At 46.1% G+C, this 25,449-nt stretch overlaps 1 protein-coding gene across 1 annotated transcript in view; it reads left to right on the top strand.

The window, feature by feature from the left end:
- The window catches only part of CCDC85C (coiled-coil domain containing 85C), a 115,920-nt gene that overhangs the window by 70,263 nt on the left and 20,208 nt on the right, over positions 1-25,449 (top strand). Inside the window, exon 3 of the mRNA XM_072865689.1 lies at positions 16,241-16,345. Within this exon, the coding sequence (XP_072721790.1) occupies positions 16,241-16,345 (105 nt within the window). The remainder of the gene's footprint in view (positions 1-16,240; positions 16,346-25,449) is intronic.

Here is a 25,449-nt window from a genome sequence, read left to right as displayed (position 1 = left end):
CTGCCTGTGCCCTTGCTGTAGGATTTTGTTTTGCTTGCCCATTTACATTGACTTTTATCTTGTTGAAAGAGGAAGCTGTAGTCAAAGGACAGCCTTGGGAATAGTTTTGTGCAGTGCTGGCTCCCAGCTTTTATTCGAGATCTTGCTTAAAACCAAACAGACCTCTTTAAAACTGGCACTTTTTGCTTGCATCTGCCCTTCAAAGTCTACTCCACATGCCACTGGGCTTTTGATCACTTCTGGTGCTTACCTATCTGTATATAGGAATGTCAAGTAGTGGGAAGAAAACAGTCATTCTGTCTGATATGTCCCCTGGATCCCCCATAAAACACAGCACTTGGTATAAACAGGGGCAGCTTTGCTGAAATCCGTGAAACACTGTCTATTTAAACCATCGGAAGAGTTACCCTTTTTCTCTTGTTCTTTGCATTCTTTCACTGTTGGACTGTTCCACCTCCCTGGCATTTTAAAGGTTTTTTTTGATACTTTGCTTCTTACTTCAAGCACTGAGTTTCACAGTCATTTTGTTCCAGATTCTTTCCAATTATAAGGACTGGAAGTAAAAAAACCCTCCTAATTATTAAAAAAAAAAATAGATACCTTTTTGCCAGTTTATGTTGTGCTGTTCTTTGCATTTCTCCAAGTCTGAAAATAGACTACTCCAGGCTCACATGTTTCTAAAACATTCCTGTTTTTTAAAAAAAAAATTGAAAAGAAGGCTCTATGCTTACTGAAATTTCAATAAAATAATTTTGTCAAACCTGATTTTTGTGGAAATACACATTTCGACCTGACTATGAGCTTTTTTTAAAGATTATCCCAAATTTCCAGTGTACTCATTGGCATTGCTAGCCATGAAACAACTCACAGGGCACCGAAGGGTTAAGACCCCAAAAGGGTGCTCAACTCAACAGCTACCGAGTGGCTTCATGTATTAATCAATTGCTAATTTAATTTTAACTGCCTCTCTCTTTCTCCCAACCCGCGAGTGAGCTGGTGGCGGTCGAAACCCCATTTAATTGGAGCTATTGATAAGCAGACGGGCTGTGCGTGGGCAGTTGGGTCAGGAACGGGCTCGATGTGCCCTTGGCCCGGCTTTGTCCTGCCGCAGCCGAGCACATTACTCCATCGGATCTGCCTTACGAGGTCAGAAAAAAGTGGTTGTTATTTGATGGGTGATAAATTAATAGGGGCTGAACAGCTGCCTGGGCTTACTGCATCGGGAGGATGAAGCCCGGTTAGTCTTGGGCTGCGTGAGCCTGAAGCAGCCCCACGCATCAGCCCTTCCCCTTCGTGCTGTCCTGGGTGGGAAGGCTGTGCCTTTTCCTCCCCGCGCACAACTGTCCTCGGGTGTCCTCACCTTTCAGGCTGTGTCACTACAAATGTTTGACTCCAGGAGGGAGGGAAATGGTCTTAAAATAGCTCTGTGCTCTGGAGAGGGCCAGCCACCTCCCCGGCAGCAGCAGCCACCAACACCAGCCTGGCTCTGACATTCTGTGCAGCCTCTGTGACCTCAAAACAGACCAGGATCCAACTCGTTTCAGATCGCACTCAGGAAATACCTCTTTTTTATCGTAGCACTGAGACGGTTCTCCTTAGGGCAATAGGAGAAGTGTTGAAGCTGCCACGGTCTGGGTGAACTCCCTGGTAATACTAAGCTGCATTGCTTCCAAAGCTGTGATGCTACAAACCTAGATCTCCTTTAATGAGAAAGATGGGGAAAATCTGTATAGATACAAACTCACATGCATATGCACACATTGCTCCCAGCACTTTCCCGGAAAAGTATAATCCGCTTACTCTATTCTTTCTCGCTTCATCTGATTGGAAAGTGTTTAGCTGTTACCATGCGGATCTTGGGATAAGACTCTAGTCAAAAAGGATCCTGGCAAACTTTCCTCCTATTTTTAAAGTTTCCAGGTGATCCTGGCTGTTTGAACTCTGCAATGCCAAACTGGCTTGTCAACACCAAAGTTACATTTTAACTCAGCTTGGCTTTCTCCCTGGGAGTATTGACATTGCAATAATATTTGCAGTCTGGTGTCAAGAAGTTCTATCACCAGCATGCTGAGGAGTGATGAAACCTGACGTCCTAAGTAACAAACAGTGCTTGTGCATTAAGGGATTAACAAATCAGTGGTGGTTATGGAAGTCTTCCTGGCTTCTCTCCAAGTGCTAAACAGAGAGCTGAAATAGTGCTTCATCCAGAGAAACCTGAGAAGGCCGGTACTGCAAATGATATTGCAAGCTTTACGGGAGGATTTGTATTACAGTGGCCGGTGACACAAGGCCTCTTTGCTAGCTGGTGCATCCTGAGCGAGATTTGTTGCTTTATCTTCTTCGGCAGGAAGCTATGCTGAGAGGTCGTGTCTTTGTACCACCTTCAGGCATGGAATTAAGTTGGCGCAGGGGTCCCCAGCCTGCACTTTTTCTCCTGCTTCCCGACATCTCCTTTCTCCCTAAGCACTTTGGAAGAAAATTGGCGTGGGAGAGGCGAGAGCTCTCCAGCCCGTGCCGAGGCGGCCGCTCTGCGCTGTACGTGTTACCTGCAGCGCAGGTGTGCTGGGATTCACTCTCCTCTTTTTCTGGTAACTCATTTGAACAGATTAATGGAGAGAGCTTTTCCTCCCCTTGGGAGATCAAGAAGTACCATCTCACGAGCCACACTTTGCAGTGGGAGGAAAGTAAATGGAGAAGTGGATGTTATTTATGATAGCCTTATATGGATTTTTTTTGTTTTGACTTCTTTTGCTTTCTAGGGAAGGAGATGCGTATTTCCAGTTGGGAAGTGAGCTGCTTCTGACATTGCTAACCCATCAGTAATCATTGTTCTCCTCATTCTCCTTTCTCTGAGGAGAAACAACTCTGGTTTTATACCTTTCTTTGACTCAGGTTTACACTGTAATGTTTTGCTGCCATGGCCACGTTAACTAGAAAGTCATGCTCTTGGATGGCATCGCTGTGCTGGCAAAATCCCTGGCAGCAATTCTGACAACACACAGCTTTTGTTGCCCAGGTTTATATAGGTTGGGGAGATGCTGTAGCGAATGCCGCTACCGGAAAAGGCCCCTTGCTGCCTGCTCACCGGTGCTGGTGGGTGTCTGTGGTGTAGCTATGGTGGCAAAGACCCCGCAGAGCAGGTGGGCACCTCAGTGTCCTGGGGTTGACAGCGTCAGCCTTTCTCACCAGTGTAGCTGGTTTCTGGAAGTTTTAGTCAAGGTATAAGGAAGATGAACGTAAGCTCTGAGGAATGTTGGGTGTTGGCTTTGGAGAGCTTCACTGGCATCACTTATAGTCTCAAATTCTCTAGGGAAGAAGTGCACTAAGTTCTGCTGTGTGCGTGCAATTAATCTATGCAACATCATGTGGGAGAAGTCCTGTTTTTCCTCTGTGTCATTGTGGGGAGTGCCCAGGAGAGCTGGTGTTAACTTCTCTTTCGTGGTGTCTGGTTGACTAGATGAGGGTACTTTCCATATTACTAAGATATAACTGCTGAGATGGGAGACCATATTTGCTTTCCGTTCCTCTGAGCTGAAAGTGTCCAAGCAGAAAATAGACCCCTTAAGCCACCTCACACTGCCCCTTAATCTAAAAATGAATTTGTAATTACACCCTTTCCCCTCAAGATTAGAGAAACCCGTGTTTATGAGCTTCAGGAGCTCCAAAGGTCAGTTCTGGTTAGTTTTATAACTAATGCATACATTTTGGAGATAATAACAGTGACAAACTTCTGGCCATTCTTTTACATTATTTTGCATTTTCAGCTCATTCTGTACAATGGCAAGGATTGGACACTTTTAACTAAAACATTTTAAAAGTGTATAGGCTTTGTGGACTCATCACCCTGTTCTCTCTCTTCCTAACTAAGTCCTGCGCACCATGGGCTGACTGTTGGGACTTCTTTTGGTTTATAGTCTCTGCTCAGCTGTGTCTGGCTTTTCCCTTCAGAACAGGAATGCCAGAGGCATTTTCCTATTCAAAGATGCCCAGGGCACGTTGCACACCTTTGCTTCAAAAAGCCCAGCTTTGAACAGAGCAGGTGTATTGGGCAGGCGAGACTCTGAGTAACTGGACCTTTGACAATGAGGTCCTGGTGCATCTTTCAGGGAAAATTTCAGGTCCCCTGGTGCAGAGCAGAAATAAAAAAAATTATTCTCTAGGGACTCAACAACCCTTGGGATTTACGAGGAACGTCAGGGTATTTAATTAAAATTGACAAATAGATTTCAGTATTACCAGCACTTCGCAGCATTTCCGTATCTGCCTGCTAGCTGATTGGGATTTAGAGTATCTTTGGAAGATCTTTAGAGCATCCCTGGAAAGTCTCGAAAACTGTGCTTAGTCTTAGTTTTAAGAAACTGCATGCTTAGCCTGAATTAAAAGAAGGCTGCAGCTGTACAGATAGTAAAATGATAGTAAATAATGCCTGTAAACACTGCTATTAAAACAAAGCTGAGGTTTTTGAGCTAGGAGCTTCCATGGTAAGGGCATCTACAGGCTGCCTCAATTCTTCTTAGGCAAATGTGAACTTGGCACGAACATGCACTCAGCAGGCAGTTTCTAGCTTATTGTTCTGAAAATGAGGGGGAAGAAACTGGACCCCAGGTCTGAAGAGAGGCTGAGAATCGTTAGTACTGCAAAGAACGAAGATGGAAATGCCATTCAGCAGAGAGCTTGATCTCTTCCTGAAGAGCAGAGGACGGGGGAGAAGAAGAAATTGCCCACAGTGTGCTGGCTGGCTCCAGGAGAGTCGGAGTGCAATTTCCTCTGTTGTTTTATTATCAGTCGCTTTTGTGCCCAGTCTGCCATTAACAGTTCCTGCTTGTGGAGTTGCCTCTTGGCACTCAGAGCTGCTATAGGGTCTTAACGTTTGGGCCTCTCCTTGACTTGCGGCTCCGGAGTTTTGTTGTGAGGCTGTGGCTTGCACCAGGAGCGTTGCACATGCTCACCACGAGCGGAACAAAATTACAAACCCATCTTATTTCCCCCAGGTCTACCTACTGTTTGTGTGTGAGGAGGATAAGTATAATTGCTTTAATTTAAGGTCTCACAGGGGAAATTGGATTTTTTTGTAACAGAGAGCAATTCAGACATGAAAGCTTTCCAGTGCATTTGGTCTCCATTTAAATTCAGAATACTGAAGGGGACATGCCCTAGGTTACTATATTACCGTTTTTATGCTCTGTTTAAATGTTTAGCTGCATATTAATTTTAACTAATCAAAAAGGAGATGCGTATTTGGAGCCTCATCCAAATATTCCTTTCAAGTCAATGGTGAGACTTTCTACAGGACTCCACGCATTTTGGAGTACAGCTCACGCAGAACCGGATTTTCATAAGACCTTCTCTCATGAGACCTTTCATGAGACCTTTCATGAGATCACTCTCCAAACTTTGATTTAGGCCTCTAATTGCCTTGCATTGCATAAATGCAAAAGATGTTAACAGAATCCCCCAAATGTAGCTTCCTTAGCTGCGGCAGCAGAAGCTTCAAGAAAACATAGCAGGCAAAACCAAGCCCATGTCCAAGTGTGTTACATTTCACCTCCTTCTTTTATGAATTAAAATGACAAGACTGATCTGACCAATTTGCTATCAAATAAGTGGACTTGAGATGTAAGTAAACAATATGTATTTATTGAACAAAATGTTCCCCCCCTCCCCCCCCCCAAAAAAAAAAAAAAAAAAAAAAGTACCGTTTTATAAGAGCAGTTCAAAGAAGTCTCAGACTTGCATCCAAAATACTTTCAAGCCTTTTAGGACAATGGAGTTCCTTCTGTTGACTTTGGACATAAGGGTCTTGGGCTGCTACCTACCAAAATAAATATTCTCTTGGTATTCACCTCCCATTCATGGGTAGGAGCATGTCTAAAGAGCAGGATCAATGACAGAAATGAGCTTTTACAACTTGTAATAAAAGCTGGATGGTGTACTGTGTGTTCTAGGGGTTGTCACCTGCGGAATCAAAGGTTTTTACGAGAATGTCACCTGGCATATACAAATAGAGTTCCCCAAAAACCTAGGAAATATAATTCAAGAAGTTCTGAATCCAGAAGTCGAATAACAGATAGACAGAAACATACAGTGTTTATCGAATCTTAGGAATTTGAGACAATCATATAATTTCTTGCAACTTAACTCAAAATTTTCGAAGGACTGGAGCTGAATTTCTGTGTGAGAGCGTGAGCATGAGAGATGCACACACGAAGGGCTCTGCCATGCCGCATTTGTTTCTGTTGTCGGTAAGCAAGAACATTGGGTTTAATGAGGCTCAGTTTAACCTCCAGCTGTGAAATGCAGGATTAGTCATATCCTGTGCTTAACCAGCTTTGTAATAATTTCACTAGATTCCACTTTTTTCTGTATATGAGGACAGGGTCAGGGAAAAAGCTCTTAACTGCAGTTAGATCAGGCTATGATGAAGCAGCATTTTGTGTCTGTAACATGTAGAGAGGTTCAAAGTACCCAGATTCTCAGTGATCGGTCCATCTGAGAAGGACTGAAAAACGTTTCGAGGGGAAACTAAGCAATAGCTGCAGAGGCTTAAAACCAGACTTTTGCAATAAGTTCAATGCCAAATTCAAGACCAGCTCAAGAAAAATTCAGTGTCTGATATCTGAAAACAGTTTGGGGAAGTATGGGAAAGATGTTAATCATTCATTGCTTTTGAAAAAAGAAGAGGCTTTACCCAAAACTATGTTTGTGACAAAATTTTCACATTTGTTTTGCTTTTCATGAAGCCAAAAATGCAAATCTAAATCTTTATAGGAGACTTTTAAAGAATATTCAAACTATCTCATAAAAATTAAGACTGGCTGTAACTGATTCTTCCTGACTGTTCGAGTCCTGGTTCAGCAGTGAGCTTTGAATATCTGAGTGGTCCTCCAGAAGAGAGGGGCTTGAGTGTCCATCCTGCCCTAAGTGCTGTTCAAAAGAAGAGAGAGAAGGCCAGCAGAGGCCTCCACCAGCTTGGTCCCAGCATTAGTTAAAGCCTGCAAGGGACCTTTTCTGATTTATGAGAAGGGGATTCAGGTCTTGGCCTTGGTCATTCCCAGCTCCCTCGTTTCATGGGATGTGGGGAGTGCCTGGAAGGCAGCCCCAGCGTTGTTGCTGTGGCCGAGCTTTTGGGAGGAGGTGTGGTGGTTCCCTTTGGCCTTGTTGCGTGGAGTGCCGTTGACAGAAGAAAATGAAACGTGACTCCAGGGGATGGTCCAGTGAATTTGTTCGTGTGCTTAATACTACATCCACATCTACATCTAGTTGCCTGGCGGAGCTGGGGCAGCATTCCTTAGCTTCTCCATTGACATCCTAATGAAGAGACTGATTTTGGTGCTAATGAGCCATGGATGGGCTCCATTAGTCTGAGACTCCTAAACTCATTGCACACAAGCCACGGACCAGACACAGGCTACACAAATGTCAATGGTTATAGCTCCATTTGGCTTTGTTAACTATTGATCTGCATTTCTATTTGGGTTATAGGCTGTGGTGCTTGAATCTCGGCTGCGCCAGCCCATATTCTCTCTTGAGCAAAGCCTGCCAGTTGTGTGATTATAATTACATACTGCAATTTGGTTTGAGCTGATTATCTGAGTCTCCCATGAGTTACGGGGTTGATCTTTCTCTGCTGATCTAAAACAAGAAGAAAAAAACACAGACACTCTTGAATACTAACAGTGTACTAAAGTTCCCTACCTCAGTTGCTACAGAGGATAGAGAGGTTTGAAACTTGCACTGCTTTTATTGCCTGTATCCCACTGAGATACTAATAAAAATATTTTTCCAAGAGTGGTTTTACATGGCAAAATCTGCTAAGCCGCTTACTGACTGTCTCCTGCTATTTATTAAGCCTTTCCCAAAGTGTTAGCTCCCCTGACAATAGAGAATTCCAGTTGTCACCATTGCAACCAGATGAAATCTGCTGCTTTGCCCCTCCAGCTTGTATGAATGCAGCTCATGATATGAGGGGAAAGTCAGAGCATAGGCAGAAGTGGGGATGCTCGTTCCTGCGTTGTGTTTGCGAATGGCTGAGATCCAGCCACGGCACAACGTCCAAATGCATCCTTACAGCTCCCTGTGCTGCTGCTGTACAAGGGCTGTGCACCTCATTCTCAGCGTCATACCATTTCCAGTTCCACATGAACAACTGAAAACGGCTTTCCTGATGAAACTGGCTGAGGTTGGACTCGTGACCTGCTGGCTGAATACTGGAGAGGCAATTGGGAGAGTAGGTGTCTTGGCAGGCCATCGTCCTCTAAAGCCTTTGTCACCAGTCTAAGGAATGATCCCTGGATGCACTGTGTGTATAACAGTGATATGAACCAGTGTAAAGGAATTTAATCTCTCCTGTTACAGAAAGCTCCTATTATTACATGACATGGAAGATGTTAAATAGTTTTAATCTCATCCCTTAATTTTTTTTCTTATTTGCAGAGTTCTTTCAAAATCAAATACGCTGATTTTTTATTGCACTCTCATGTGTGTAATTTCCTGCTTGCCTGATAAATGCTGTTGAAGCTAATGGGACTCTTCACATACACTTAAAGTCAGATATGTGCTTTGCTGAGCTTATTTTTGCTTGAATATGTCTTGTAGTGATAACTGCAATTACTGAACCTTAATTCAATTATTTGCTAGCTTCACACAGTGAAATTGCCCATCCCTCAACTTCCTGGTGCATGAGACCCTAAAATGCGGATTAATGAGATAAGGAGGAAATCTTTGTGCGAGGTCGTGTGGTAGGGGATGTTTGCTGGGGCACGAGGCTGCCTGAAAGGGCCGCTCACCTGTGGAGCTGAGGTCACGAGAAACCGGGGCTATTGCCCCGGTGCCCGTGTGGGAGCTGTGCAAGGCAGGCGCTTTGCAGCGTCTCCTTCACATTATTTGAGATGCATTTCTGCTTCGCTTTACCTCAGCAGAATATCGCTGCTCTGCTGGACTTACTAAGGATACCTTGGGCCAGGTTGTTCTTACAGAGTGGTGTGTTCTGGTTGATAGTGCCATTGAACTCGGTGGGTGTGGTAAAATATCTGTAGTTGTGACTAAGAGTAAGGTGATCAACTGTTTGTGGGGTCACCATGCTCTAAATTGGGATAGTAAGATGTTAATGTTTGTCCAGATAATAATGGGTTCTGCGAGACTTCATTCGTTAATATGGGAAAAGGGGTTTGAGTTCAAATAATAATATTATCCTGTTAAGTGCTGCATCTAAGACCAGCTTATTTTGGTCATCGGTGGTAAAGATGGAGTTTTTTCCAAGATGATAAAATACCTTTTTTCTGTTAAGTTTCCAAATGTGTAATGTTCTTCTGTTCCCTTCTAGCTGGCTGACTGCAACAGCTTGCCACGAAATTTCAGTAAGGTAGAGAGAGCTAATGCATCCACAAACAGCTTATTGGATCTGGGGGCTGCCTTTTAATATTGCTCCTGGTTGTTTGGGGCTCTGATGGCTTGTTCTTTCACATGCTAATGTTGGTGATTTCAATTTTTTAATCGTCTGAATGTATTAAATATGCCCCTAATTATTTTTTATTTCCCTCCTACACTTGTGCAAAATACATTGGTTAGTAACATCTGAGTTTTGACCAACTTCAAATCAAAGCCATTTACCTACCTGAAGAGAAGTTGGTACTTTTAGCTAAATTTCTGCAGGAAATAACAGGAAAAGATTTTGAGCTAAACCTTCCATTTAATTACCCAGTTGCAAACAATGGGTTGTTGAGTGTCAAAATTGAGGCAGTTTTAATTACTGGAACAATTATGGTTTAGAAAATTGTTGCTGGTAGGTTTAAGAATTTATATTACGGTGACAGGCAAGAATTCAGGTAATGGGCAGTGCAAGAGTCCATAAAGATGAAGGCAGCCTGACCCAGTGGGCTGAAATAAAACGTTCCTCCTTTTTCTCTTCACAAATATATATAATCAAAAGCCAAGGTCTCAGCAGAGTTTTCCATCTAACATCCAAGATTTATGGAGTAAAACTAGAATATGAAGTAAGAATGACATTTTTTTCATCTAGACTTTTTTTCATATAGAGAATTACCCAAATCATAAGCCCGAATCCTCATGGGCTTACATGGTCAGGATGGGATGCCCTTGCCCCATTGCTAAGGACCACGTTCACCCTGATATTTAAATGACAGCTAAAGGAAATCCTGTGCTTTGTAAAAGGGTGGAGTAGCCACTAAAAAATGGAAATTGCTTGTCTCTCTGAGGGCTGGGTCATGGTGTGGATATTAATTTGTCCAAAGAAAATCTTCTGAACTGGTAGTAATAAGGGTATCCTCTATTGGCAATACTGAGTTCATCACAGTATTCCTTTCCATCTAGTTGCATTTCATGTTAAGATACATAATTTCTTCTAATGCTATCTTGGATAGCAGATATAATATTAATAAATCTAAGTGGTGCGGTGGGTAATCTGCTGTCTCTTGAGCTTAGTGCCAGTGGGTCTGTGTTGTAGGAAAACGAAGCTGATTATTATAAAGCCTCTGAAATGACAGTCCTCTGGGAAGTCTGCTGTCAGTGACTCACGTATGCTTGATTCTCCTCTTCATTCTGGGCACATTTTTCCATGCCTTTATAAAGGGGCCCTCCAGAGGTAAACAAAAAGGGGCTTTGTAGGACTCCTGGCCTCCGAATTGGTGCTTGGTTTTTCCTTTTTTTTTTTTAAACGGCATGTGGACCAGGAGAGGAAGCTTTCACAATGCAGGAGGTTACAAATGAGTTATGAAGAAGCGAGGAGAGCAGCATTTCAGGTGCTCAGACGTAGTCCTCGGGTGCCAGCAGGGCTGTCCCTCCTGGCTCCTGCCATGCACCAGGAGGGTGTGGGTCTCCAGCAGCTCTTCATCACATCTGCCAAGCCTCCGCGGGTGCCTTGGACACAGGCAGGCACGGCGTGCCCGTGTGTAGACACCCGAATGGCTCCAAGGTGACCCTGCAGCCCGTGGGGAGGAGGGAAGCTGCGACTCTTTGTGAAGGCTGTAATATTTCCGCAGGGCACAGGGTCAAACTGATCATTTATGATTAATTTTTTTTTCTTAACCTCTGTTCAGCCTTCAGCTGTTACAACGTATGCGAAAGGAGAAAATAGTGTTTTCAATTAAAGGCTACTTATGTAACAACCCTGTTTCGAATGCTAATTCATGAATTACTGGAAGCTGACAGTGTCGCTTTTTAATTTTCCTCGGTCACTTCAGTACATAATTCTAATTGAAATAGTTCTATTTTTTTTGCTAATCTCTTTCATAAATGCTGAGAAATAACTGTCAAGTGAATTCCTCTCTTTCTGTATTTAATTTCTGTTAAGAATGGTCCATTTTGTTACATCAAAGTGCCTTGGAATTAAATCCTTTTCTTTTTTCTCCCTTCCAGCAGAAGTAACACTGAAGGGTAACAGAAAAGACCATTTCTCTAACTTGTCTATAAGTTTTCAACACTTTATCTTCACAGTTGGTTCAACATGGCCACTGCACTGATCTGACTTTACTAGACAGAAACGGAAAGGAAAATAAATGTTTCTTCTTAGTACTTTGACCTTAAAATACCACAAACACCATCATTCTTCTTGTGTTACTTGTGTTATTTTCAAATTGAATCACTCAGCACATCAGGTCAAAAAGTCAGAGGCCACCATTTCTTCTCCCTGCTAGCAGGATAGAAAGCTTTGATAAGAACAAGTGTTTGCCGATTTTTTAAAAAATGTAATTTTAGGCTTTGGTAAGCACCAAGACTTTAATTTCTATTGAAAGTATTTAAAAAGATACATTATTTTTTATGGAAAATACTTACCACTTTCCACCCATGTTAATAATCAAATTGCTTCTGTTTTCTAGACAGAGAAAAAGTTGGGTTTGCAGTCTATTTTTACTAAAACCTGATTTGTTGATCCTGTTCTTTTCTCACTGATGAGGCAAAACTCCCTTCCCTGCCAGGAGGGGCATGTCTAGGTCCATTTCTTTCATAACAGGGCTGACAAAGATCTCGGGCTTTGGTCCAAGAGCAGTATCTTCCGGGGTCACTTCAAGTTCTGCCTAGTTGAAAAATTTAGCAATAAATGTCATGTCATTCTTTCTAGATAATGAAGAGTTATTGTGTCTGAGGGGCCACTGTGGAGCTGTCAGCATCGGCAATGTGTAGCACAGGTTTGCGCTGAAGGCGAAGGTGTTGGGTCTGCAGGCTTGTCCCGTGCTCATCGGCTGGTAAAGGGAGGCAACACCATGTAGAGTGATGCTGAGTTAGACCTAGGGGAGGTCTTGCACTTTCGTACCACTGTGAAAGTCAGGAGATGCTTTCTTTTTCTCTATTTCCTTTCCTTTTCTTTTTTTTTTTAACATTTGGATGAAACTAGTGTTTGAAAAAAATTCACAGTAAAAGAGCAAGAGCTACTCCAGAGTAGTCAAGGGCCAGTTGTTGGCGTTTGCTGGGGACGAGTGTATTTCAGGTTATGCAAGTTGTAAATTTGATCATGTTAAGTAAAGACTGACCACGAGTCTCCTCAGTTCTCTCTTGGTCTCCTTTTCTGTGTCCCTCCCCCTCTCTCTGCTCCTCAGCTTAGAAAACATTCCCAATGAAAGTTCAATCGAAACAGCACTCTCCCATGGCGTTTTAGTTCAGGTGAAAATGATTTTGCTGATAAATTCCTTGAAACTCCAGAAATGTGAAGTGATTTTACCTAAAGGGTAATTTATTATAGACATGTTGCCCATTAATTGAGATAATCTCCAACAATGATGATGAACAGAGATGATCAGGGATTGTACTTTTAAAATGCCATTCTGACTAGAAAAGCAATTTGGGATCCACTTACATCTCAGTAATGAAAATTGGGTAAGGTAATAAGAGATTTCATTTTGTGAGTGAATTCACAATGCAAATACCAGAATTTTTAATTTACGTTTAAGTGGAGTAATGGCTACTCATTCTGATGCATCATTAGTCATATTGCTTTTTAATGAGGGATTCACTTTCTTTTCCTGGTTAGCTCTAACATTGATAGCAAAGCCCAATGAATGCATAAGTATTTAGGGAGGTCTGATGAATACATGTCACTGCACCATTTTAATTTAAAAAAGGAAGAAAAAGCAGTTTTCCTTCTATGGTGAAGAAATATACATTTGCTTTTAGTGCAAGGAAAATAAATAGTGCAGAACTGTGATTGGTAGGCTGTTGTAAAAAAGACTTAAAGTAAGATACATTTTGAAACAAATTCTAGAAAATATAGAAGGCAAATTGCATTGAGTGGTGTGCTTGTGAAAGGGACTGGCTTTACAGCTGACAGCGGTAGGAAAAAGTGGTTCTTTCTCCAACACGGGTGCATTATAAATAATGGCAGATGAAGATTCCTCTTGCCCTATCAAATCCACCCCATGCCCCAAACCCCTCATTCCTCTTCTGGTTAGATCTCTGTTCAGCATGTTTATTTCTTAGGTGTCTTTTCTTTTCTTTTCTTTTTCTTTTCCTTTTATTTTTTTTTCCTTTTTCCTTTCTTTTCTTTAATTAAGAGCTTGTTTTGATGTTCATTGAACTCAGTGGGAATCTTTCCATCAAATTGAATGCATTAGGTCAGATTCATAATCAGCAGTCACTGAAACAACCTAACAATAGTTTTGTCACACACAAGTGCACTGTCTGAAATGGGATTTGCTTAAAAAAAGCAATAGAACTAATCCATTATAAACACTGGTTAGAGCAGAGTTTTGACTGTATCGGTATATTTACCAACACAATTTTAAACAATTTAAGCCAAATTGAAATTAATGCATACACTTGCTCCAGGCAGGAGCATAGGGCAGTTAAATTAAATCAATTTAAACTAGCGTATTTTTAGCCACAGCAGTGTGATACTGCGTGTTGACTAGACTTAGGTCTGGTTGCCTTCCTTCCTTTGGTGGGTGAGGCATTTTGATTTTCTATGAGGACAAGCTGTAGTGTGATGAAACACATGCTAGGTCTAATGTAGACCAACCCATTCAGGCTGGGGAGCAAGAGGACAAGTTTCTGGGAGGCAAACAAATGTCTACCGAGTTTCTCTTTCTCATGCCTGTTTCTACACTCCTGGTGCGCCATAAGCATGAGGCATCTTGCAAGTCTCAGTGTGGTTTGCAAAAGTCTGAGCAATGCCGGGACTCTAAACACTGGCGAGGCAGTGCACGTCCTTCTGGAGCAGAGCCTTCGAGGAGATCTGTGACCTCTGGGGTCTCCAGCACAGAGCTACAACCTCACGTTTTCGCTCAGCTGTTTTATTCTGCTTTTCCCTTGCCCATGCAAGTGCCCATTCGTCACAGATGTCAGGGAAGGGCGCGTGAGCTCCTGAGCTGACAGACTGAAGGAGTGGGCAGCAGAGTGTCGGGACCTCTCCAGGAGGTTGCTGTCCCCCTGTGCACACACAGCAGTGATGAAGAGGTTGCACACAGCAGGGCAGCAGAAGCATAACCAGCCAGGGTAAAATCCTTTCTGGATAACCACCAAGAGACCCCTACACACCACATGCCTGGGACAATGCCAGTAAACTAGGAGTCTTCTTATCATCTTCCTCTGTGACCTCAATAACCTTCCTTTGAAAGTATATACCTCCCATGGTGGAGGAAGCTCAGTTTTGCAGCAGTCACTTTTTAGCTTCAGAAGGAGTTATCTTCTTCAGATCGTTCTGTCTCTGACTCTCTATTGTGAAATGCAAAAGAAATATAGGCCACGATCTTCTCTGATGCCACCTTGTAAATTCAAGGGAATCCCAGACAACCAATATGCTGAAGTCATTCTGTGTCACTTGACTCCATGTGAGGCACAACAGTTCCCAGCAGATTGGGTGATACAGGACTAGCATCCATTTCTCATGATGGCTTTCTTGAAAACTGCCCTTTTCTTCACAGCTTGTAAAAGGAAAGTTGATAGGGTGAGTGCGCCAGAATGGCTGTGAAAGCACTGGGTCACACTAGGTGTTTTAACCTAAGAAAACAACATTTTGAAATAAAACCAAAGCTGAACATGTCCTAAAAAAGGCTATGCAGCTACAAGAAAATGTTTCTGACACGGATAGAAAATGATGTATCCACTGTGAATGCACCAATTCTTCTCTGCTAAATGGGAGCAAGGAATGGAAATGAACTTTCCATATTTCCAGAGATCTGTCCACAGCCACAGTCCCCAAAGTCTTGGGTATGGTCAGGCCTTTGGGGTTACTGTGGGGTTTTTATATACAGTTGAGCTGATTTATGAGATTTCCTGTTAGATTTCATTGCACCAATGGCTTTTATTTGGTTCTTCTGAAGTAGAAAACATCATTTCTGCAGCAAATGCAAGTCAAAAGTCTTAATGGAGCATAAAAATCTAAAAGGTCATGATTTTATAGCTTTAAAACAGAGGACAGTGCACTGCTTGATATTCTTAAAAATAAGAAAAGTTAATGAGGATGTTTATTGGTAATAGAAAGATATAATCTTCTCCCAGACCTTTGATTTTGTCTACTTGTGTATTGGCTTTTTATGGGTGTACTTTTATAATTGAGAAACTCTTCTCGTTCTAGGACTGTCCCGTTCCACAATCACAGAGAGAGAGAACTAATAACATAAGGCAGAAACTTTGTCCCAGGAAGATTATTCAGTACTCTTGACAGCCAGTGCTGCTTCTCCCTTTGAGCACCTTTGTCTGGTTTCTAGGGTCATATAGGCTACCTTTATTTATTTGACTTTCTTTAAGACCTGTGGGTGCATGCAAATTTATAACCAAATAAGAAGCTGTTCCCGTCATACACATTTTGCAAGCTTAGGTGAATCACAGTAGCACTGTTTATGAACTCTCATTGCTTTCAACATGCAGGTGATCAGAATAGCCTATGCTGTTTTAAAAAGAAAAATCTAGAAAATGTCTCCTGGTGGATTTCGTTTGCTGATTTTGATTTAATCTGAAGTCTTAAAAATATTTTTTCATTTGCATCTTAACAAATGTTTTTAACGAACACGTAGGAAGTTAGATAAAATAAAAACGCCTTCTTGCTGTATCACTTAATGGAGTAGACCTTGAACGGTTCACCTCCAGCTGCTTGCAAATGTTTTCTCCAGGTCTGGGCACGGAAAAAGCATTTTATTACAATGTTCACTGTCACTGCTGTTACAGGGAGAAGTAACGGGAACAGGTCACGGGACAGAAGTGGTCATGGGAAAAGCCAATACAGCAGGAGTGGCACCGCTTTCCTTCTTCTTGTTAATACGGACTGTCCTGTTTTCTGTCGTTGTCTTTGCAGCAGTCCAGCACGGGGGACCTGAGGACCCTGAGGAAAGGATTGTCCCCATACCACTCTGAGTCACAGCTCTCCTCACTGCCGCAGTATCAAGACGCCCTGCAAAACGTAAGAGATGTTTCCTTACCTACACGGACAGAGCAGTGGGTTTCCCTGAAAGCAGGCATGGCTAGAGGAGGGCACGTGAAGATTACGGGGGAGCTCTCCCAGCTGAGAGTTCACCCCGAAACCGGTGCTGCAAATGTGAAGCTGAAACCTGCAGCTGTTGGGAGGATGGGGGGCCCCTGGAAACATTGATCTTTACCTCAGTTTGGATCATCAACTTCCCAGCATAGGTTTTTCAGTTAACTGACGGTCACTGTTGTGCATCTTTTAAAGCAAGGGTGAGTCTTGTTATACCAGCAGCTCCTTCTTTGTAAATGTCGTGTATGCCTGCTGTCAAAAAGCTGGTCGTGGATGAGGCGAAAGATGCTAAGTGTCTGTCAGTGCATGGTCAGGGTTGCTTTAGCGATTAAGTTCTTAGGACTTTCATTGCAGGTTTTCCTGTATCATGAATGAGGTTTATGTTTCCTAAGATTTGCCTGTGTTGCTTCTTCTCAAACAACAGAAGAATCTGATTAAAGCCCCTTGCGAAAGATGGATACTGTGCTGCTGTGCCAGGGCTCCTCCTGCCCTCGTGTGCCAGGCATGGCTGAGGAGGCCAAGCCCTGCCAGATGATTGTCTTCCAGATGTTTGCCTGACTGCCTGAGATGCTGCATTTGCTTGGTGACATTGTTTTCCAGATTGCAGGAAAAGCGTAGATGCAGTCAGGGAGTCCTGCAGTGAGTGGGCTGTGAGCGTCGTGAACATGAGCAAAAGCCTGATGGCAGCACAGCCGGGGGACCTCCCTGCTCCCCGCGTCTTCTGCACCGTGTCCAGGGCGCTGATCAGCAGAGCTGCGGGTACTGCAGGACCAGTTGTACCTTGGCTGCCTGCTTGGGTAAAAGTAATTCTGAAGATTTAGTGTGCCTCTTAGAGCTGTAAAAAAGAGGTAATAATAATTTAAGAAAGTTTGCATAAATAAAACTCCAGTGGAAAAGCAGAGCCCCTTTGTATCCCTGCTGAACTGCAGGATGGATGGAGACCCTCCAGCCAAAAAAAAAGGGACTCATGCAAATGAAATGGAAGACTGTGGCTGAATATCCACTTTTCTAACTTTGTGCCCCATATATAAAGTCAGGAGACTTTATAAGGAGGGCAGAGATACATGAGCCTGGAGGTATTTGTCTGGCTGTGCCAGTGCCTTACGGTTTTGGGGATTTTGCTTTGCTTCCCTTGTGCTCAGGTTTTTGATCCCCAGCTTGGTTCCAGGTGGGGGACGCTCAGTCGACCTGTGCTGGTTGCCCCACAGAGGGCTGCTACACACAATTTTACATTTATCTTGTGGGTCAGGCTGGGATACGGCCAGCAGCTTTCTGCAGAGGAGCTGTGCCTGGGCTGGGAGCTGGCAGGAGGCTCCTCTGCTTGAGCATCGGCCCCGCAGCTCGCTGGGGCTGGTGGGGGCTGGCGGCAGACGGTGCTGCCTGCGGGAGCCCTTCCCGGCCACTTGTCCCTCTTTTCCCTCCTTCCTCAAGGAAGAGGTGGCACTTGGCGTTTGTGGAGAGGCCCAGGTGCTGCGTGACACTCACCTTCATCTGTCACCCTGGCTGTCTTCTGCCTTCTTTGTGAAAAGATGATAGAGAAAAACCAAAGCCAGCTCTGGATCCAAATCCACATCGTCTGGGATACTTACGTAGCCTTTTATTTACTTTTTCCTACCAAAATCCCTTTGGTTTGTGGCTTGACATGATATGTTGTCTTTGTGATGAAGGATAACGATCACAAATTCATGCAGATGTCTTTGACTGTCTCGGGCACCTCCCAGAAAGTGGACAGTTAGACGTACCCGACTTTCTCTGCAGCCTTTTTTTTGACAGCAGGCGTGATTTTGTGAGAAATCGTTCCTCTTTATGCCCGCACAGGCTTCACGCGGGTGAGTGATGGACAATTGGTGTTGGCTCCAAAGCTGACACATCTGTTCAGGGTTTCATCATTGTCACTGCCTGTGCAACTCTTTGGGGAAGTTCCTCAGCACATCCCTCACTGTCACACAGTTTGCACGTAGGCATCACTCCAGCTCTCCATGGCCCTGACGTACCTCAGTTAATGAAACAATTTGGTGTTTCTAACGGATCCTGGATCATGGACACCGGTGCACACTCAAGACGCAGAATCAAAATACACTCATAATTGCAATCTGTGCACTGTTCAGTCAGTGGTGCATCATGCAGGTGGTGAATTACAGATTTGCTTTGCGGTCTGCAGCGGTTACCATATATCCAGGAAAAGCAGTCCCAGGAGGTTAGTTCTGACCTGCAAGCCCCTGGCCATTGCAAGGGAAGGTGTGACATGTATGTTAGCTTGAACTGATAGCAAGCTGGTCAAACTCCCAGCCCTGGGAACTGCAAACCAGAGTCATCTCATGGTGTACCAGAAGCTCCCTGTGTCCTTTGGGAGGTGAGGGCGGTCCCTCGGGCTCGGACTCTGAGCGAGGCATGAGAGGAGGTGCAACAAGCAGCTCCCTGTGGGACCTGCTATTCCCCTGGGATGAGAGGGGCATGCTCCAGGGCAAGCTTGTTGGGCTGGCTCAATCTTTCCCATCGCTGGCAGCCTCCAGACCTGCTCAGCCTTGAGTCAGATGATGTCCCAGGCACGGGGCTGACTTTGAGGTACCTCTAAGCAGCAGCCTGCTGAGGACCCAGTAGCCAGCCTGGTGTCTCGGTGTCAGTGATGAAAATGATCCCAAAGCATCCTTGGAGGCCTTGTGCTTGCATTTGCTAGCCCGGGCTGTTGCTATGTCTTCAATACTCTGTGGTAGCTAGAACAGATTCTTTCACCCATGTTTCATTCATGTCATACCTGCACTGCGTGTTCCCTCCGTGGCTCCTCCATGTGGATGTGGCAGCACTTGGGATGTGTTATTGCACTCAGATTAGCAGCCCTCTGGTTTACTGCAGGAAGCTGTTGGAGGAATAATGTTGGGGAGTCTCAGATGTGTGGCTGGAGTGCACAGAGAAGGTGATGCTCAGTCTGTCCTGGAAACTCTTCCAGCTCAGAGCTTTTCTGGAGTTTAACAGTACCAGGTGGGAGTTACTGACTCTCAATTTTGTTTGTTGGCATTGTCCAAGGAGTCTGGATTGCCTGGTCATACGGTCTCACCTCTGGTTAGTGAGGTGGAAATTACATTTCAGTAACACTGAGAGTTTTGGGAGAATGACAGAGGTTTGGGGTCATTGCTGTTGCAGGGGGAGGAGGAGCCCTGTTGGCGCAGTGCTGTGAATCAGGACTGGGAGCTGTGCCTGCCACCGTGGAGGGACTCTTCTCCCACAAACAAATGTACCTTCTTTTCACCTCTCCGTGCCTCAATATTTCCCTTGAAGGAATTGGGTAGGAAGTCACCCATTCCATAGCATGGTTTTCAGGCAGTTCTTTATCACTAAGCTAAATGCCACTAAGTGCTTCAGCATCCTCCAGGGGTAGACACTAAAATGCGGTGTTTAATTTTTGGAACAGTATAGCATTGCTGGAGAGTTCACTTGTTTCTCTCACGGGCTTTCTCCAGCATTAATGGAATGATGAGTGAAGACTGGGAAATGGAGTTGTCCACACTCGGTGTCAGCTCTCAGGTCTCTTGCTCTCCGTAAAGCCACCCTACACGGTACTTAACCTTTGGTCACATCTAATGATTGCTGAGTTACGTTTCTGACATGGGGAGAATGCATGGTGGGAAAGGAAATTCCCCATCCACAGCAGTAAGGCTCTTATTTTGTTACTAATAGTCATGTTTCAGCAATTAATTTTCTAAGAGGTGGTATCTCAGCTGCTGACTTCTGGAGCATTCGAGGCCCCTGTAGCACAGCCAAGGATGAATGCGGTGGCTGAGGCACAGCCCAGAGCTTGCATCTCTGTCTCTTCTCTGCTCCCTTTGGCCTCTTCTTGGGTGCTCTGGCTGCCCACGTGGACACATGGTCCCTGCAGACCTTCACGTTCCTGCCCGCTGCCCTGCGTCTGTGCCCCAGGCACGTCTCAGTGCCCAGGCATGGGAAGGTGGCCTGAGAGCTGCACATGTTCCTATGGTTGGAGGTACCTTCACCTTGAGAAGCTCATAAGCCAGCTGCCTGGAGGAGCCATTTATCCACATTGGCATAAAACACCATTAAATGTGAACCAGCCTGTTACTAGCAGTCAGAGCTAGCCTGGCTGGCTTAGACTTAAAATTTACTAGCAGCATTCATGTGATTTATAATAGGAATCCTGCCTTTGCTGGAAGTAACTGTAGAGGTATGTAATGGAAATATTAAGGTTAGCGTGGATGAAGTGTGCATGGAAGAGTGTGTGTGAAAACACCAGCAGGAACACTAGAGCAAGGGATGCAGGGATGGCCTGTGCTGATGACCAGAGACCAACCGACAGCAGACAAATGGGTAAACACTGCGGGATGTGTGGTTTTCGTCAGGACCAGGAGGTCTGTGCTGTGATAAGGCCGCAGCACAGATGGCTCATCATTAGAAGACCTGCTCCCTGATAACGGGAGCAAGGTTACACCACGATGTGCCATTGCGCTTCCTGTGGTTCCAAGAGGAAGGCTTAGATAAGGTGCCCAAAATAAGGGAAAGGAGACAACAGGCAGCAGCTTTCCTAGGGTTTATGGGGGGTGAGTAAGCAAGATGCTGAGATAAAGATCAGCCTCTAATAACCATTGACTCCTAAAGCACGTGAAAAATGTGTCCAAAAGCCAGCTCTTTGTTATCAATGAGGAGGGATGCCAGAGCTGTCGTTAGGACTTGCTAGTGGGTGTCCCTTGTCTTCTGTGTCGAACGCAGTGACCCTGACTACGCCACATGGACATCTACCTTTTGGTGAATGCATGAGTGTGAGTTTGTAGGTGCGCAGGTGTGAGTGACACGTTAGAGAAATCAGTTTTAGGTTAAAATAAATATCACCTTCCCCTTCCTTAAGTTTTTGTACTGAGTTTATACTGCGGTAGTTTTCTGTGTGAGCCCTTGCCGAGGAGCAGGAGCTCCCAACAGTGCCTTGGCCGGGTGCGGGAGGACGTGTCTGCGGGTGCTGTACGTGGTGGCTGGAGGAAGGGACCTGTGCTCATCTGGGGTCTGGAGCTGGGCATCCCCAGGGAAAGCGCCTGCAGAAAACGCTCTGTGAGGGCTGAGCAAAGCTCCCTCTTCTGAGAAGACAGTGATGACGGTGTCATGAGCAGCCTTTATATACATCTCTAGGGACTACAATAAGTATCTCTGGAAAAAAGTGAGATTTCCATTAGGGTGTTCAAAGCTGCATCTCTCAGGAGTCTGGTTTAGACTACAGGCCAGGCTGGGAAAAGACAATTCCATTTTTCCTCCCTAAATCTACTCCAAAATCAGTGAGGTCCATAGGAAGACACAAAGAAGCAGGACAAATGTGGTTATGTAGTGGAGAGTACTTGACTGAGAGGACCGCCGAGTCCCTGGCTTCCCGGCCCTGCCTCTCGTTGCATTTTTCTCCAGTGCCTGTTTCGTGCAGGATGCAGAGCCTGGGAGATGGCTCTGGCTGCCCGGCTCCAGCACCAGCTTCTTCGGCTCCTTCCCTTGATTCCCACCATGCTGTCACGACCAGCTGCGTTTTGTAGCTCTGCCTTGTAGAGATACTTGCGAGAAGCGTATTTCATTTTGCCAGATGGCATGCACACTATTATAAAAACAAACCCAAATGTTTGTGGTTTGTAGGTGTAAAGAGAAGCCGTTAGATGGGGTGGGAAGGGATGATAAGAGAGTCCTTGGCTGACGCTCTGGCTGTCTCCTGAGCCTGCGAGAGCGGTGGCGAGGGGAGGTGATACGAGGGCACGTAGTAGCTAAACCCCAGTCCCGCTGACAGTCCTGTCTCTTCCGTCTGGCTGGAAAGATAGTGGTCTCCATCCTCTTTGATACAAGGGCTAAGGCAGAAGAAAAGCAAGAAGGTGACTCGGTATCTCTCCCTCAGCTCCCTGCAGAGGAGGGACCAGGCTGGCCCCTGCGCCAGCCTGGCGTAGGCAGGGAGACGTGGCTGTGGCCCAAGCCTGGTCTTGGGTCTCACTGGGGGACCCAGAGCAAGTCTGCTAGTCCCTTCCTCAGCCTGCATGGGAGTAAATCTGTTCCTCTCAGGGAGGAGAACTGGATCGGCTTCTTAAAGCCAGCCTGACTTTTACAATCAAGTTTGAAATGGCCAGAGACCACTGTTCCCATCGTGGTGCCCAAGAGATGCACCCAGAAGAGCCAGGGGAGCCCTCTGGGCACTGATGCCCCTGCAGAGTCACCCGGAGCACCAGGGACCTTAGCATGGCCCCGAGGTGTCCCTGCACAGCACAGCGACCCTGCCACCGCCAGCATGGAGCCCCCAGCCCCTCGCTCTGCTGCACGAAGCCCCCAGGTGCGGGGATCCCCAGGCTGCCCGTTGCCTCTGGCATCCCCGGGACCACTCTTTGCAGCTTCAGCATTGCGTCGCAGCTTCTCAAAATCCCCTTCTGTTGCTCCACCAAGCCCATCCTGTGCAGTGCCCTGATGGTACCCTGCCTTCTCCCACCCACGCACCCCATCCCCGCAGCTGTCAGCTGAGCTGAGCGCTGCTGGCGTGTGTCGGAGGACAAACCCAGGCCTGTTACCCGCCTTCCCCTGGCAGCGGTGATGGCCACGGTCCCTTTTTAGGCAGGGGGAAGCAATGATCAAGGAGTGCGGCAGAAGGCAGCTCCTTCCCGCCGGCAGCACTGATACCACCAGGATGCTATTGAGCAGACAAAGAGAGAAATTCAAGGCAGCCGTTTTGCTGCTGCGGCAACAGCGGCTGCGGAAGGGAAAGTAAAATGAAAGGTTTGTCGGGATTTGCAGCCTGGGGAGTGCTATTGTGAAGCTTCAGAGTGTATTACCAGCAGCTGAGAACAAGCCGATCCATTTTTGAAGTCAGCTGCCCTTCATCAGCAGTTATTGCGGTGGCTCTGAGCGGCGGGTGGCCTTTTTCCCCACAGCAGCCAACTGGCACAAAGTTTGGCAATGACAAAGTTTGGGGATTTGATGAGAAAAAGAGGCACTGACAGGCCGTATCCATAATTTGCCCTTACAGGTAACTGTAGGAGGTGAGAAAAATTCATCTGCTTTGAGGGTCTGCTGTAGGTTCTCATGCTCTCTTGCTGCATCCGTTGGTGCGGGGCTGGCAATGGGTCGGGGGAGAGATGGGGCACGGCAGACCCTCGCTCTGCCCCAGGCCTGGGAGGAGGCTGCTTCGCCAGCAGTGGCCAGGGCAGCCAGGCTGAAGTGGAGACGTGGAGGGGCAATACAGATGTGCGCAGGTTTCCTCCGCGTCTGCGTGCATCCTCCACCCACCCAGAGGCTTTCACCTGGGCCATCCCCAAATCAGATTTGCTTCAAAATCAGGAAAGTCTTAAAAATAGCCACTGGTTCCTTCTGAAATCAAATGTGCTTGACGTTCCTTTATTAAAAGAACTAGCACCTCTCAAAATATGCTGATAGTGCCCCTGTGAGTCAGTCGGAGTTAGTGCACTTTGTCCGTGGGTACAGCATGGGCTCCCTCTGTCTGTAGCAGTCAGACTTCTTGTTTTCTTGTATCAGGTAGTTACGGGCTGAAACTGCTCGAATGTGTCATGTTGGTAATAATTTCACAGTCCGAGGGGGCAGCTGGAGCTGTCAGTGGGGCTTTTTAGCAGCGTGCACCCGTTCCAGCTCCGCAGCGCTGTCACCAACCCCAACAGCGACCGCTCTCCTCTCCCCTTGCGCTGCCGGAAGACGCTGGCTCGCCCGCTTTGCACGCACCAAGGAGCTTCCCAGGGCTGGAGCTGCGATCTGCCCTTAGCGCGGTGCTGAGAAAAGACACCCTTCCTGTTTGTAGATGAGATCCAGTTGCAAACAATGCCCTGACTTTGTTTACTCTGTCTGGGGCAGTCCTTGAAATCCTCCCTTTCCTTTGTTGCCCCAGCACAGCCCGCACAGCCAGCGCTGTGTCACGCCTGCCGGGGAGAAGAGCTATTCTTTTGTCTGATGTCCTTGATGTCTATGCTCAGAAAGCAATGAAACAGTTAAATTGTTCCTTTATTAATCAAAAGGGCTGTGTAAGCCCTTTTTGTTACTTAAGTAGATACCTGTGAACTCAGCAGAGGCCGTGAAGATGCAGGAGGTGGTGGCTGAGCCGTACAGACGGGCTCTGCCCCGCTCCTGTGTGGACCCAGTGGTTAATTCATGGATTTGAATGTTTACATGACCAGCTGCTCTCTATGATTAAAGGCAGCAAATTAAGTAATGCCAAAGGAGATTAGCATCTGCAATAAAGTCCCTTGATTTGATAGGGAAGATGCTAATACGGAGTACTGACGGCTGCTGCACTCACTCCTGCCGGTGGCCGGGACCCATGTTGTGCTGGGGCGCCTGTCTGCGGGATCTCCCACGTGTTCCTGCTCCTGTGCCTGGTGGCAGGGTGTCAAGCGCTCGCAGCTGCGAGGCAGCCCGCTGTGACTTTGGGAACGTAGGGCTGTGCAGCCATTTAAGTGCACAAGGGGGGAGCGGGTGGTTTGTTTTGAGCTGGATGCTGGCAGGCTTTCTGCACAGTAGGCACGGAATAACAATAACCAAGTGTCATCATCGCTTTGGATCATCTGCCAGGCAGACTGGACACATAAGGGACCTGGGTGCTCCCTGGCTCTGGCGAGGGTGTCCCGCGCTCAGACACGAGAGGTCTGGCATTGCCCACAGCAGGGTGGCAAAAAGGCTGCGCTTTGCACAGTGTGGTTTGCAGAGGAGCCGGCCCCGGTCGCTTCTTTGTGCCTTCGGGAAATCTCCTTCTTGCAGCCAGCGAGGAGCCCTAGGGCTGCTGCCAGTGTGCCTTCAGGTCGCCTTGTCCCCGTGGGGCCGTGAGAGGAGCCAGACCCCTTCAGGAGCACCACGCGCGGTGGCAATGGCAGAGCTGCCATGGGCATGAGAAGATGCAGCAGGGAGGGAAGGGACTTCGAAGGAAGGGAGGGCAAAATGTCAGCCCAGAGTCATGTCATGCTTCAGCACTGCGTGGCACCATTGCTTTGTTTCAGCCATTAACCCCCCTGCAGCTGCAAGGCAGCAGAGGACGGGAAATGTGGCCTGGGCTGCAAAACGATGAGGGGGTC

The sequence above is a fragment of the Ciconia boyciana genome, chromosome 6 (assembly GCF_034638445.1).
Source record: "Ciconia boyciana chromosome 6, ASM3463844v1, whole genome shotgun sequence".
Lineage (NCBI taxonomy): Eukaryota > Metazoa > Chordata > Aves > Ciconiiformes > Ciconiidae > Ciconia > Ciconia boyciana.
The sequence above is the reverse complement of the archived record's forward strand: the minus strand, read 5'-3'. Positions and strand labels throughout refer to the sequence as shown.